We start from the raw sequence: 15619 nt of genomic DNA, 5'->3' as shown, positions 1-15619 counted from the left end.
GGTGGCCGATTCCACAAGAAAGTATACTACTCTCTCAAAGTTTTCCAAGTGTTTGTGGTGATTTGTGATTCCATTTGAGGCATTCACACTATTGGTTCTTGGCTCTCAAACTCCAAACAATCAACCATCATCAAAAGGTATGTATTTCTACTAGTACTTTTATGATTCATAATCCTTATGCTATGCTAGTTAGGAAGAAACCTTGGAAGTTATTATTTGTATGTATTTTAGAAGAAAACATAGATCCAAGGTTTATTAGGGTTGCATGCACACTTAGGAAGTGTTATATTGCTCAAAACCCAACATATATCTCTTCATATTTATGCTTTGTTGTACTTTTGGTCCCTCTTTAGGTTGGTGAGAGAGTGAAGTCGTTTAAGGGCTTGTTATTCCAGATCTTAGTGTGTATTGGACTCCTTGAGCACAAAGGTGTAAGCTTTATGAGATAATTGATTACATGCATGCATTAAGTTGTTGAATCTCGAGAAAACACGACGTGTTTGCAAGCCAACACGACGTGTTGGCTGGGGTTTTCCCGATTATCTGGATGATGGAAGAACACGGTGTGTCTAAGGGGCAATAAGGCGTGTTCGGTCAACATGGGTTGTTGACTTTGACTTTAACCATAAGTTTGATCATGGTTGACGATGAGATATTTTTGGTCATGTTGGGAATTTTGGATTGTAGGTTTGGGCCTTAGTATTGGGCCACACTAGATAAGGAGTAAAATGGTCTTTTACCCTAAGTATGGATTGAAGGATATAGATTCGATTCCGATTGTTAATTGGGTATTATTGATATTGATAGTTCGGAGGATTGGCTGTCCAACTGTTAGAGATTTATTCGTAGGCTCAGATGTCGAGGTGAGTCTCCTCACTGTACTTTGGGATAAAGGCACCAATGTCGGTCTATTTGGCTTATGTATTATAGAAAGACCATGGGGTGGCTCTTGAAATCTGTATGAAAGACCCGGAGGTGGCTCCTGAAAAATTTGTATGCAAGACCAGGGTGTGGACTCTAACAGTTAAGTAGATAAGTAGTTGTAGATTGTATGCTAACTGTCTTTATGATGCTTGCATGGAAGACCAGGAGGTGACTCCTGGCACTTGTCTATAAGACCTAAGGTTTTGGTCTCCGTCCTGGCAAGGAAAGACCATGATACTGCTTGTGACATAATGACAAGACTATGATTGGCACATAGCACCTCCTATTGCATTTCTGATATGTATGGCTCGTATGTTATGTATGGTATGTGGTATTTTGGGGAACTCACTAAGCTTTGTGCTTATAGTTTGTGGTTTATGGTTTCAGGTACTTTCGGTTCGAAAGATAAGGGTTCGACTTGATTGCAGCGCATACACTTGTGTTTTCCGCATCCAATGATAATGGGATTGTACTCTGATAATTGTTTTAAATACTTTTAAATGGTTGAATAACGGATAAATGAATGTTTTGGTTATATTAAAAATAAAATTTTTATCCTCGTAATTTGGGACGTGCAGTAAGTGTCATTATATTATGTTTATCTCTTGAGTTTTTGTATGAATATCATGTTGCTTTTATTGTATGAGTCTTATAATACGAGAGACTATATGAATGTTATTATAAACAAACAAAAGCCGGAAATAATAAGTAAAAGTCTTATATCCTAATGAGCGTTCTTATTAAGTTAGAATTTATAACAACTTTCTTGTATTTACAAATTCATAACTTTCTTATTTGTGTTTACATCTATCAACTCTTATTCTCTCCACTAATTAACATTTCTTGTTACCTTGTTACCTTAAGTGTGAGTCTGAATAAATGATGTTTAAAAAATATTAAAAAAATTATGTTTAAAAAATGACGACAATCTTGGTGGAATGAAGGGAAAAATAAACAAGGGTAAACTTGTAAAAAATTCAACACTTAATGGACAAAGGCTCATTTCCATGATTTTATCCTTTGATATAATATTTTTAATTTTTTCTAGCTAACACTTTACCTTGAAAAATTATCCATTATAACATTGTACTTCCGTTATTAACTTCAGGAAATTTACACATTTATAGTAGTAAAAGTTAATTTTGCATCCTACGGAAGTGTAATGCTATAAAAAAACAAAAAAAATAAAAGTGCATTGCTATTTTATGCATTTAATCTTCTTAATTTTAAAAGAATCTATAATATTACAACATTTTAAAACTTAATCAACTTCTTATTTGTTGATTCAATTGCAAAGAAAATATTTGCATCAACTTCATTAACGACCACCCACCAATAAAAAAGAGGTAGTATATTCATGCAATAATCTTGTTTTTTTTTCTTGATAGTTATATTTTCCAAAGAAATTTGGATCAATGTGTTATATGGATCCCTTGGAAGTACCTCTGTTATGATGAATTTTAGTGTTTTTCTGCTACATTAAACCCATACATCAATGTTTTTGTCGGTGATTATTTTTATTCAGTTTATGGAGAAAGAAAGCAACTTACAAGTGTTCTAACATGTTGCAAGTTCATATCATGCAATATATGAAAGTTTCCTCAATTCATTCATCTTCGATTTGACGCACGTTTAGTCTATGCTTGTAATTGAGTTTGTATATATGTAGTAATATTTGAATCGTTTGTTTAATATTTCTTTTATACTATTGTTGATTTGTAGGATTTTAATATCATGATTGATGTTTACCTGAATTCCTGTTTATTCCTAATACGTGGAGACATTAGTTGAATCAACTCTGCATAAGAAGTTTAACCTTTCCTTTTCTGTGTGCTAAACAAACATTTAGAAACACCAAAGCCAAATTCCTAATGTATCAAAACATTATCAAAATTTCCCTTCTATATAATGCATCACGACACTTCTATATAATGAATAACAACATTGGGTTGCCCTTAAGATGACCTTAAGATTTTCCTAGTATATAATAAAAAAATCCATACCACTAACCACCCCATTACCATCGTCCACAATTACTAATTACCATTAACCACCACCATTGTCATCGATTAACAACAATCGTCATTGCATCACCCACTGCCATCACTAATCAACACCAATCACCACAACATCAACAAACCAACACCACATCATTAAATCACAACCACAAACTACCATCATCATCAATCAACACCAATCCGCCATTACCGCCATCTACCTACCACCAAAAACAAATTACACATTATCACCATCACTAGCACATTTGCCAACCATCACCCCTCCAACTACCTACCATTGAAAACAACCATAACAACCATCACCACCTCTACTAATTTCAAATCCATAAAACCCCTAAACCTAAATGAGAAAGAAAACTATATATATTCTAAATTAAATGAAAAACAACAAATGAAAGAGGAATGATGACATCATGATCGTAGCTACATTAGAGAAAGATTAGTGGGGCTCACGACATGGATGGAGGTGAGAAAGATCAACCTTCTCTATACCATATACCATATTTATGAGAGAGACGACAGAGAGACATGGGAAAGACAAAGTCGTAGGGATGCGAAGAAAGAGATGTCGAAGGCAAGAGGGAGAGAGATGTTGGAGGCAAGTGTGACTATGTGAGAAATGATGGAGCTGAGAGTGAGTGTGGAGTTGAAGTTGTTGTTTCCAATAATTTACAAAAATAGTCCTTACATTATCAACATAATGTCAAAATAATTAGGAAAAAGATTATAATTCTCATTTTACAGGCATTTGACAGATGAGAAACCACAAAGTCTGGCTCAGGGACCACCTGTACAACTTTTGGAAACCATAAGGATTATAAATATCAAAAACTAAAAAATGGACTCAAAAATGCCTATTGGTTTAAACTACAAGGAACAAATTGTAATTTACTCTGAAACCAATTAGCACGACCTAAGTTCCCCGCCCAAAATTTGAAGTCAGTCAAGTCACCACCAAAATTTCGCAGAGTCGGTCACCCAGGAAAAAAAACTATACGATGCACTACATCGGCTCCGATCATCATCAACGGTCAGACTCCGATCAACAACTCCGGGACCGGCAATACTTAACATGCTCACAAGGCCATACTTCGTCTCTGATACTGCAAACCTTAGAAGGCGGATCCATCTGCTTAGTCTGTCTATCCAATCTTATCTCAAATCCTAATTCCCCTACCATTCACGTCTCTTACGCCCTCTCTCAGCTCTCTCAGGCCATCTCTCAACCTCCTTTCCTCCATAATCTCCTCACTTTCCATCCTCATTTTCTCGTTTCTCCTCTCATAACTGCCCTTTCTTCTTTGGAAGACGAGCCCCTCGCCAAACAGACGATTGATTTGATTTCCGAATTGTGCAGCTCTGGTGATTCTTCAATTTACAGTGAGTTTGTTGCTAGGGTTTCGGATCGATTGTCTTCTGGTTCCTTAGCTTGGAGCAGGCGTCAAATATATATGGTAATTGTCCTCTGGGTTGTTACTTGACCCATTTTTGTTCTTCTGATGGACGTCATTTAGGTATTTGAACATATCTTAGGATACTGAACTTTAGCAAATTCAGCTGGTTTCTGTTTCTTTCTCAGTTTAATATGACTGTTCCAAAAACGAAAATGATGGTTTGTGTTAGTTGTTGTTAGTCTACATTTATCTGCGCTATGATCCATTCACCCACTATAATGTAGCTTAAATGCTTCCTTCTCCTGCAAATTGTTCACTTGTGTGATTTCAGACCAACAAAGTAGTGATTAGAAACTATTACCACAAAGTAATATCACCTTGTCTACTTAATGTCAACTAGAGTCATACCATATAGATAGGGTACCTGAGGTGGAATTCAAACTCAATGTTTTTACTTTTTAGATAATTTCGAACAGTCAAAGTTAGTTTTCTTTGGTGATTAGCCCCTTCATGTTTTCTTTTTGGCTTTTCCTGGAGACTTTACAATTACTTGGCCTGATTTTCAGCTAACATTTTCAAGCTTTAGCTACACTGCTTAGGTGTTCTATTGGACAATCAGAAGAATGATCCATACACCCATATCAAAGAAAGAGATGAGCTTATTCTGAACCTAGTAACAGGTCTTCAGTTGCCTAGGTAACATTTGGAGTGAACATAATTATTGTATATATGCACATAGTTCAGCTTGATTCATCCTTATGAGCTGTTTTTTTTTTCTTGAATGCAGTGAAGAGATCCAAGGCGAGATCCTATTTGTTCTTTACAAAATATGTGGCATCCAACAAGCTTTCAAAGCTAATAGCAATGTTGATGTCTTATATGTCCATTCTTCAAAGATCTTACATTTGGCATTAGAAGTCCTCTTGAAGACCCAACGAGATGATGTTCGCTTGAACTGTGTAGGTCTGTCAATACTCCATACTTCTCTGAAACTCTTCTTTATCTATTTATCAAGAATCATTTTATCTCACATCAATTAACATTTTATCTTTTACTTCTACAAAGCGCTATTATCCGTGCTTACACGCAAAGGGTTCTTCGAAAATGCATTCGAAAATGAAGAAACCGAATACCCTGAAGCAGACAACTCCATGGAAACAACTGACCATGAACAAGAAAAAACTCCTCTGAATCTCTTGTTTGCAGAAGCCATAAAAGCACCTCTTCTTTCTTCAGATTGTGAAGTTCAAACTGCCACATTGGATTTAATTGTCCTGTACTTGTCTTATGGAGGTGTTTCAAGAAAAGATGTCCAAGTTCTAGTTGAGGAGAACATTGCTGACTATGTCTTTGAAATTTTAAGATTGTTGGGTATGTTCAACATACTTTTATCTACTCAATTCAACAAAGAAAACATTTAGAAATAATTTTGGCCTTTTGGGTCTATTTCTGTGTTTACAGGGTGCAAAAAAGATTCTCTTGTCAGCTTATCCCTACAAGTTCTTGATCTCATGTCAGTAGCAGAGGAGGCTTTCAAACAAAGACTTGCTATTGGTTTCACAACTCTTATTCCTGTTCTTCATCATGTTGCTGAAGTCCCTTTTCATCCTGCTCAATCTCAATCACTAAAACTTATATCAGAATGCATTTCAAATTGTCCTGGAATCATTTCAAGTTTCAACAATGAAGAAATCAGTCTTATAATGTCAGGGATGCTGAAGAGACATGTTAATGGGGATGCCAACATGCTTCCAGAAACATTCACCCTGGTATGCTCACTCCTTGTAGCTCTCATTAACTCTCCATCTTGTCATGGACCTCTTAATATTGCCAAATCACTACAAGATATATCAAGATACACCATTGCAATTTGCTTGAGCTTTTATGGGGAAGATTCTAGTCAAATGCTACACTCACTTTACTTACTAAAAGAAACATATGAATACAGTTTACAAGGGAATTACACAGAGTTACGTGACTGTATATTAGACATATGTGAAACCAATCTTTTGCCTTGGGTTTCCATGAACATTAATGAGATCGATGAGGATATAACTTTAGGTGTTCTTGAGATTTTTCACTCGATACTGACTCACTCTGAATTCCAACCTAAAGACTTTGTAGATGCTTTGGTTTCATCTTCTTGGTTTAGTTTTTTATTCGGATGTTTAGGGCTTTTTCCCACAGAGAAGATGAAATGGAGAGTTTATATCTTATTGGGATCTATCTTGAATGTGATTCTTGGAAATGAATGTGGTGAATACATCAAAGGTGTTGCTTTGCATCTCCCATCTGATCCTATTGATTTGTTGTTTCTTTTGGGGCAAAAGGGATCTCATAATCAACAAATTTTCTCTTGCCAATCTGCTGTTCTGTTGATTCTTTACACCAGCTCCTTGTATGATGACAGGTAAAACAAACAGCCTCCATTTTTACACGTGTCATAATTAGTTCCATTTGGCATTGATTTGAATATTAATGGGAATTGTTATTAATTACTGAAGGCTTGCAGATGATAGGAAGGTGTTAGCTTCTTTGGAGCAATATATTTTACTCAACAAATCTCAGCTTTTGAATAATGGAGTTGTCAAACTCAAACCACTGATTTTGGAACTCCTTGTAAATCTTTATGGTCTTTATAGAGGTCTAGCCAAAGTAAGCTACCAAATACCATATAGCCCAGATGCCGAAAATACCCTTTTCCTTATTATCTCACAAAAACACATCCACTTTCTCTCTAGAAGAATCCACTCCACATCATTAAAATGGCTGTTTCAACAAGAAAGAATCTCTCAATATCTGTCTGATCAGATTCTAAGATGGTGTAGACGATATTTCATTTATGGAAACAACCAGATTCTTGTGTCGAATCATGACACAGTAAAATTCAGACAACTTGCTGAGCTGGCAGCATCTGAAGACAACTATGCAGCCAAATTACTTGTGTGTTTGTTGCGAGAGGTTGTTGAAGAAACCAGACAAGAAGATGATATTGTTTTATTGCTAAACATGATTTCATCAATCGTTGCTTTGTTTCCATCTTCTTCAAGGGAATTTTGCTTAAATGGAATATCCCCTGCAATCAAGACTCTTTATTCCCAACATTCTTGTGGAGAGATATTAAATCTTACTTCTCAATTGGTTTTTACAATATTACATTCGATTGAACCGGAACCGGAATCGGAATCGGAATCACTTTCCGATGGTGAAGCCTGGAATGGAATAGCAACAGAGTTGATACACTACTTGATCTCCACAATTACTAACAACGGGTTCACTCAAGAAGCTCTCCTTGTAATGGGGATTCTTTCTTTAATCTTGTATCACTCACTTCACCAAAACCTTCTAGAAGCATCCAAGACTATTCTTTTGAACACTCAATTGATCTCATTGGTTAACAAAATGATCCATGAAGCTTGTTTAAAAGGACCCGCATTAATTGATCATGATGAGGCAACACAAACCGGAGCAGGCCTCATTTTTTTGCTCTTTTTAAACTACTTTTCTCACAGAAGGTATATAATAATATAAACCTTCCTTTTGATTTAGCACTTATGTTTTTAACACACTTTAATTAGTTTTGTTTTAGTGTGCAAGTTATTCTACCAGGGATTGAAGATGTAGAAAGCTTAGTTAACAATGACAACAAAACCCAACACTCATCATTATTCTATATCAACATTCATTCCCACGACTTATGCAGACTCTTACATTTCGGGTCAACTCCAGTCAAACTAATATCTTCATTCTGCCTACTCCAACTATTCCAAACAATCACACAACAAAAAACAAAATTGCTACTCAAAGATAATATACGTTCCATAACCTCGATCCTACAAGGCTTAATTTTCCACAGCGATGTTACAATCGCCATGAATTGTGGGCTCTGTATATCAATGGTGATCGATTGGGAAAAACAGGATGATACTGATACCCGATTTGTTGAAAAGGACAATTGGTGTCGATTAATAACCGAGGAACTGGTGATGAGTTTGGCTGTTCCAAATTTGGCGTCGAAATCGATCATGATTCATCACAAGCCGGCGGTTTATGTAGTCGCGTCGATGTTAGAATTGCAGAAAGTTCCGCCTCCATGGATGTCGGATGTGTTTGATGATTCGTGTATAAATGGAATCATTCGAAACCTTTCGTCGAGTAACATAACACGTGAGATCGTGTTATTATTTCGACGACTTTTGCAATCGGGGTACCTTAACTCCAAGCATATCGCTTGTCTCAATCAGCTTTTCCAGGTATTTACAGTTTTACACTCTGTATTCAGGGCAAAATATAAAATTTTGGACCAATCCTGTAACAAACGGTATAGTACAGGGACCAAACTTGTAACTTAGTTACTCTTTTGTTGCAGGGTTGCAGGAAACGAGTTTACTCAGATGACACTGGAGATGCTGACACAGAAGAGAAGAAGAAGAAGAAGATGGTTGTTTTTGCAGAGGATCCAGCTGGACATGTTTATGAGGTACTCATTGACTTTATTTCACTTCATTCTCAATCATCTCCAAATGAAGGACTTCTACAAGAAATTGAACTTTTCTGCCAAACACAAACACCAATGGAAGTAGAATAATAAATCTAAAAACAATTATAGTAGTGTCATCGGTATACGAAACAGTTTTTGGAATTTTTTTTTCTAAAAACAATGTAGGAAGTAGGAACAAGAAAAAAAGTTGAAGGTACAATATTATACTAGTGTCATCAAGAGATTATACAAAAAAATCATATGAAACGCAAGAAATTTTGAAGATAACTACAATTATAAAATTTTAACTCGGGATTCTTTTAATATCTTCAACATTGTTAACTTATAAGAAACCAAAATAAAATGCAAGAAATCATTGAAAATAACATATACAAGAATGATTGGGATTCTATTAGTTTTTTATAAAAAAAAAATATATGCAACAAATGTAAGAATGTTATTATTTTACTTACTTGTAAAGTGATGTTTAAAAAGTTTGGTTAGATTATTTTACCTTATTAGATGTCTTTACTAGGTGTGAGACCCATGTATTACATGGGTTTAATTAAAAAAAATAAATATAAAATTTTAACAATTTGAAAAGTTTGAATTTATAAGAAAAATGAGAAAAATTTGAATTATTAAAATTAATGAGACTTTAATGTATTGAATACATTACATATATAAACTTTTTCTAATAAATACTTTACATATATATTACCTTACACATTAAATGTGGAATTTTAATTTAATAAAATGAAAAATACAATAAAATGACAAGTGGAAAATAGAAAATTTAAAAATTCTAGAAAATGTCATATGTTCAAATAAATGAAAAGATGACATGTGACAAAAAAACCTTCATTTATAATAGTAGATTTTATAAGCGTAGAAATGATATTGTAGTATGTCATTTTTTTGGATTATGTCCAAAAATGAATCTTTTTGTAAAAACCCTCTTATAACAGGGTTCCATTATGGTTTTGGTGTGTGACATTAACGCCGTTATATTTGGTCTGTTTAATCTTTGTAAAATGTCAATTTTACCCTTGATTTTTTATCCATCTTTCTCCAAAATCTTGTTACATTTTCCTGCCAACACACATTTTTGGTAATTAAGGCTCAACATTCACTTACCAAATGCTTGTATCCTTGTGTATCGGAAAGGTACCCCTCCCTCCAAGTGGTCGAATGTTCGAGTCTCATGATGGACAAAATGTTTAGATTTAATAAGGGGTACTATTAATGGGTGTGTGAGTTATCTGTTCTAAAAAACGGCTCAACATTTCCTTTCTTTGATCTTTTCGATTCTAAACGTGTATTTTCATTAGGTGTGTGTTTAAGAATATACGAATCCGAAAATTTTGATATGAAATTATCCGAAATTGGATGCGTATTCATATAATTATTAGTCTTTTTTTTGGAACCGACAAATATATATAAAAAGAAACACCTCACATCAAGACGATGCAAGGGGGAAGTACAAAACAAAACAGGAAAGAAGAAAAGAACAAGAAAAAAGTTACAAACAGAGAAACGAACCAAGATTCCAAACTCTCAAATCCATGTTTTTAAATGAACCTCTATGTTTACATCATACGAAAGTTATTGATTTTATCTTCTCCACTATCTTCGCCGGTACAATAGGGATGTTTCTGAAAACCTTATGGTTCCTATCATTCCATATACACCATAATCCTCCATATAAGATCACATTCAACATGCTTCTTTTCTTTTTGTATTTAGACCATCGAGATATGAAGAGTAACATATCTTTGACCGAATCAAATCCATCATGTGAAATTTCACACCAAGATAAGATCGAGTTCATGACAACCTTCGCCACTGGGCATAAGAGAAGGATGCAATTGCTCGTCTCTTCATCCAAGTTGTATGAACCACAAATGGTCGATGCCACTGGAACACCCCTTACTAACGAAACAGATGATGAAATTTTGTCAAGCTTTGCTCTCCAGATAAAGCATAAGATCTTATTCGGTATTACTTTGCACCATTCAAACGGACCATCACAGACGATGTGACTCGCTATTTCAATCCGTTCACGTAACGATCTTACCGAAAAATGGTTATCAACCACAAAGTTAGAAGCCCAACAATCATCATTTTGGCTTTCCAATATACAATTTTCTTTGGAATCAATGTTGAATTTTTTTTAGCGCGGTTCTGATTTTGATTATATTTTTCCATACCCTCGATCTAGATCTCTTAAAAGCACTATATTTACAATTGATAACACCGGCCAATTTGACACCTACCACCACTCATTTAAATGTGATATTAATAATTTCATTTTTAAACTCCCATGTTTTTTTTTTTTTTTTTTTTTTTTTTTTTTTTTTTTTTTTGTAAGGATTAGCTTTAGAAACAACTATCTTTGTTAATATATTAACAAATTTGTCATGTATGCATTTTTAAATAAACTATACTAACATTAATGTTAGTTGAATTTATATATAAAAACAAAAATTAAGGATTAAAATTTTCGGGTATCCGAAATGCTATCCGGATTTATATCATGGATTCTAATTGTAAAATCCACTACTCAGAATTTTTGGATATCTGAAATTCGTATATGATCCCCATATATATATTTCCTTGTGTCTGAGATCAAACTTGTCATACATACAAATACAAATGTACACTATGCCACCACTTAACTGGATTATATAATAGTTTAAATTCCCATAGACACTCGTGTTTATTCAAGATACACTAAATGGTTGGTGATACTAAAATCACCAACATACACCATGCCTACCCTAAAACGTTTAAGAAACCTGTGCTTTCCTTCCACATCTTTCGATATGAGACACTCCTAGTGTTCTTTTATTTACCATCCGGAAAATTTAGTTATATCAGACAATCATATATGTATTATTTCAACTGTCTTTTTAATTTATGTGACTATTCTATATAGAGGGTAATGTTAATACTTATATCTATAAATGGTAACATATCAACTTCTTTTGGAGTGTGATTTGTTTCTCTCCTTTTGGTTAGTAAAGATGCGGGGTAATCATAAGATTTTTAGATGTTTTCACAAATGACCGTATTGGCAGTTTCAATTATATTTTTATTCAGAGCAAGATACGGAGAAACTCATAACGTTTTCATTTGTTTTTAGTTTATGATCATGCATTGTATTTTATTTATCTTTGCATGAATTTGATTTGAGTTTAAATTATATTGGAAGTTTCAAGATACAGCGAAGTCTGTATGAAGTATGTATTTTCTTTATCTTTGTATGAAGTATTTATTTGAGTTTAAGTTGTATTGGAAGTTTGAACATGATTTGTATATTATGTTTATCGGCATAAAATTTGGAAGGTGTAAAAGTTTTATTATGTATTTTGATTATATGTGTGTGAGTTCCAAAAAGATTATTTGAATATTTGATAAAAAATCCATGTCATTCATAAGAGGTTTCATCTTTATGTATTGTTTGTTTTAAATGTCAAGTGTCAAAAGAATTCGGAAACAATGACTTAGAGTGAATTTATTAGAAGACTACTTTTGGAAGTCGTAAGAGTGGGACATATCATTTGATAATTTATACTATGGTTGTTTGATATGTAGATTGTCACCCCAAAGTTGTGTATTTAATTTTAAATAAGGTTTTAGATAAAACGGTATATTTGTAAACTCATGATTGTATGTCATAAAGTTGTAACAAAATAGCTTATAAATAATTAAAGTTTGGGGTGTCATAATTACCCTAGGTTCAAAGCCATATTTTTCAACTTATTCACTAAATAGAATTGTCTCACAGGGAGAAAGAACAAACAAATCTAGTACTCTATTGCGAGCAACACCATTTTCACACATCTAGGGATGACTTGTGTAATTCACATAAAGCTGGAAAAAAGATTCATGATAATAAAACATAGAAAGAACTTGTCGCAAACAATAGTTGTTGATATATATGTCTAAGTCACTCAGAATAGATTCTCATTTAAACACTAGAGGCAATTTCTATCAACTCATGTGGAAAAGAGTATTGAACTTTCGTTGTCTCTAATGTTAGCCTTTGTATTATATTGTAAGATCGATTTGGTAACACAAATAAATACCTAACTTAGGATCAGGAAATACATATACATATAGTACACATACCCATTGTAAGAGAAATTTGCATTCATTGGACCTTTTCCCTTTGAATTAAAGTGAATTGGTCTCCATTTGCTACAAGTTTAGTATAAAACAAACATCAAAATGGTTTTTAGTAGTGAATGACAGTAAAATCAAAGTAGATATGTGTGTGTGTGTTTAGATCTTTCCGCTCTTTCCATAAACCCATCATGGATATTCATCAGAGAAACTTGAATAGCAATTTCGTCAATGAGTACTAAAAGGAAGACGATTTGAATTTTGAATTTGATTTTACGTCAACTTTCATCAATAGGGGGAATTAGACCTACACATGGATGAGATAGGGTCATGTAAAGGAGGTTCTAAAAAAAGTCTGCATCAAATAGTCGTAAATATTTGATTTGATGAATAGTCACAATTATAAATTTCATGAAAATCAAGGTATTATGGACAAGCATCTCAAGATAGGGTTTCTAGCATAAAGAATAAAAGAAGGTTAGCACTAATCTCCATGTCTGCTAAGTGTTTTTAAAATACTATATGCCCTGAAGTAGATCTTTCCACATGATCATTTGCAACAATACAAGGAAATGAGAAAAGATAAATGGACTCTATAACACATAATAGTGATAATACATACAAGAAATACCTTGGGGTGACGCAAACTAAATTTAACAAAACATAATTAACCGATTGTTAAATGTCAAGAAGATATATGTGCATAAGGTCCACAGAGATGTAAGATTTATTATCATTAATGTTAAAAACACACAACTAACAATGCATCTATTATCCATTTAAATTAACTTTTATCAAATTCACCAAATCTGCAAATCTCATCCTCCTCTACTGTCTGTTGTTTTTCATCATCTTCATCCTCGATTCATGTCATTAACTAGTACAATCCGACCTACCAAGCAAAATAGTGTTTCCACGTACGAATTCACAGTGGAGAAACTCCTTATTCTATCAATCTTAAGAGTATTCAAGTGTTGTGAGTTGGGCTCTATATACATCAATTTCAAGTTCTTCATAATATAATATTTCACTTCCACTTGCGTTATGGTTGTGCCATTCTTCTTGAGTCCTAGTTCCTTAATAGACGTTCCATATTCTGGTACAATAATGTTGAATAGCTTTGTAAATGATTTTTTTGGACCGAACCGGACCGTTTTTTTGGACCCCCGGACGGTTCTCGGTTCTATGATTTGAGCAAAATTGATCTGTTACCGGTCTAGTCCGGCCAGTTGTATCAAAGCCAAAACACGTTTTAACTACTTGTACTGTATACATGTAAAGTTGTACCGATCCAACCGTGTTCAAGAACCAGAAAAACTGGACCTGGACCTGGACCCCGGTAAGTCTCGTCTGGTCCAGTCCACGGTCCATAATATTCTTCGAAATCGGTCCGGTCCAAATGCTCACATCTAATTCTCCATCATACATACAGATACACAACACTGTTTTTCTTCACTTTCAAATATGACAAGAGATTCCCTTAGCTTAGAAATGGAGATCTTAGAGGGAGGGTATGTGTAAAGCATAACTTCGCGAGGGTCGTTGATTTCATTGGGCTTTTCATGCAAGGGACCAAGTTGTGGAATCATAACGATCTTAGGTTCATGAGTAACAGAACAAACAACAAAACCAAAAGTTGTTTGATCCATCTTATGACACATACACAACAATAGCGATCAATTTTCTTATTGAAGGATTCTAAACCATAATCATCGACTTTCCAAGGGCGGAATGTGGATTCTCTGGATCTGGATCATAATAATAACCATCTAAGCACACCAACCCATTACAGCTACCGACCATGCTTTCCATTTGAAGCAGTTGAATGAAGAGGGGAAGAGTTGGAACAAACCTCTGTTGGAGGAAAGTGTCATCATCGACAATACAAACATATTCTGTCTTCCCTCCCACTACATGTCTTACAAACAGATGATGTCACTCTTCTTTTCGAACGGTATGAGCAACAATAAAATAAGAGTTGTCGATTAAAGACCTGCATGCTTTGCACACAGATCTAAACCAATTTCCTCTTGGATATGGAAACCAATTTCGCCCGACATTTTGATTTTGGGTGGTTATGACTTTCAGGGTTTGGTTTTAGGATATATACACTAAATCACAATATTTTCATCGATTTGACAAGAAAATCATAAACTTTATTTTTTAACAGTAAAGTCCTAATTATCGGCAATTTTTGACACATTTACCATTTTTTTTCCAGTTAGCTGGTAATTAGGATTTTTTTTGTCAAAAAAAATTAAAGTTTAGTACTTTCTTGTCAAATCGTAAATTAAGATTTTAGTATCAAAAAATAAAGTTTAAGATTTTTTTTGTCAAATCATTGAAAATATTAGGAAATTTAATGGTATGATAGTCTAACCAGAGAAATAGATATATACAATAAAGTCCCAATATTTTCAACAATTTGACAAAAAAGTCATAAACTTTATTTTTTTGACAATAAAGTCTTAATTCATGATTTGACAAAAAAGTCATAAACTTTATTTTTTTTTTACAATAAAGTCAAAATTACCGGCTAACTAGAAAAAAAGGGTAAATGTGTCAAAAATTGTCAGTAATTAAGACTTTACTGTAAAAAAAATAAATTTTATGACTTTCTTGTCAAATCGATGAAAATATTGAGACTTTAGTGTATATATCCTTTGATTTTATAC

General features: G+C 33.8%; 1 protein-coding gene across 1 annotated transcript; it reads left to right on the top strand.

Moving 5' to 3' along the window:
* Positions 1 to 3902: 3902 nt before the first annotated feature.
* Positions 3903 to 9245, top strand: PRD1 (putative recombination initiation defect 1). The gene is made up of 8 exons (XM_079024525.1): positions 3903 to 4396; positions 4923 to 5032; positions 5124 to 5299; positions 5402 to 5707; positions 5798 to 6746; positions 6841 to 7851; positions 7926 to 8589; positions 8706 to 9245. Exons 1-8 carry the CDS (start codon positions 3941 to 3943, stop codon positions 8922 to 8924), a joined length of 3891 nt encoding a protein of 1296 aa, XP_078880651.1. The 5' UTR covers positions 3903 to 3940; the 3' UTR covers positions 8925 to 9245.
* The last annotated feature ends 6374 nt before the right edge of the window (positions 9246 to 15619 follow it).

The sequence above is a fragment of the Lactuca serriola genome, chromosome 2 (assembly GCF_051521515.1).
Source record: "Lactuca serriola cultivar US96UC23 chromosome 2, Lser_US96UC23_V15, whole genome shotgun sequence".
NCBI lineage: Eukaryota > Viridiplantae > Streptophyta > Magnoliopsida > Asterales > Asteraceae > Lactuca > Lactuca serriola.
Note: the sequence above shows the minus strand (reverse complement) of the source record. Positions and strands in the feature narration are given on the sequence as shown.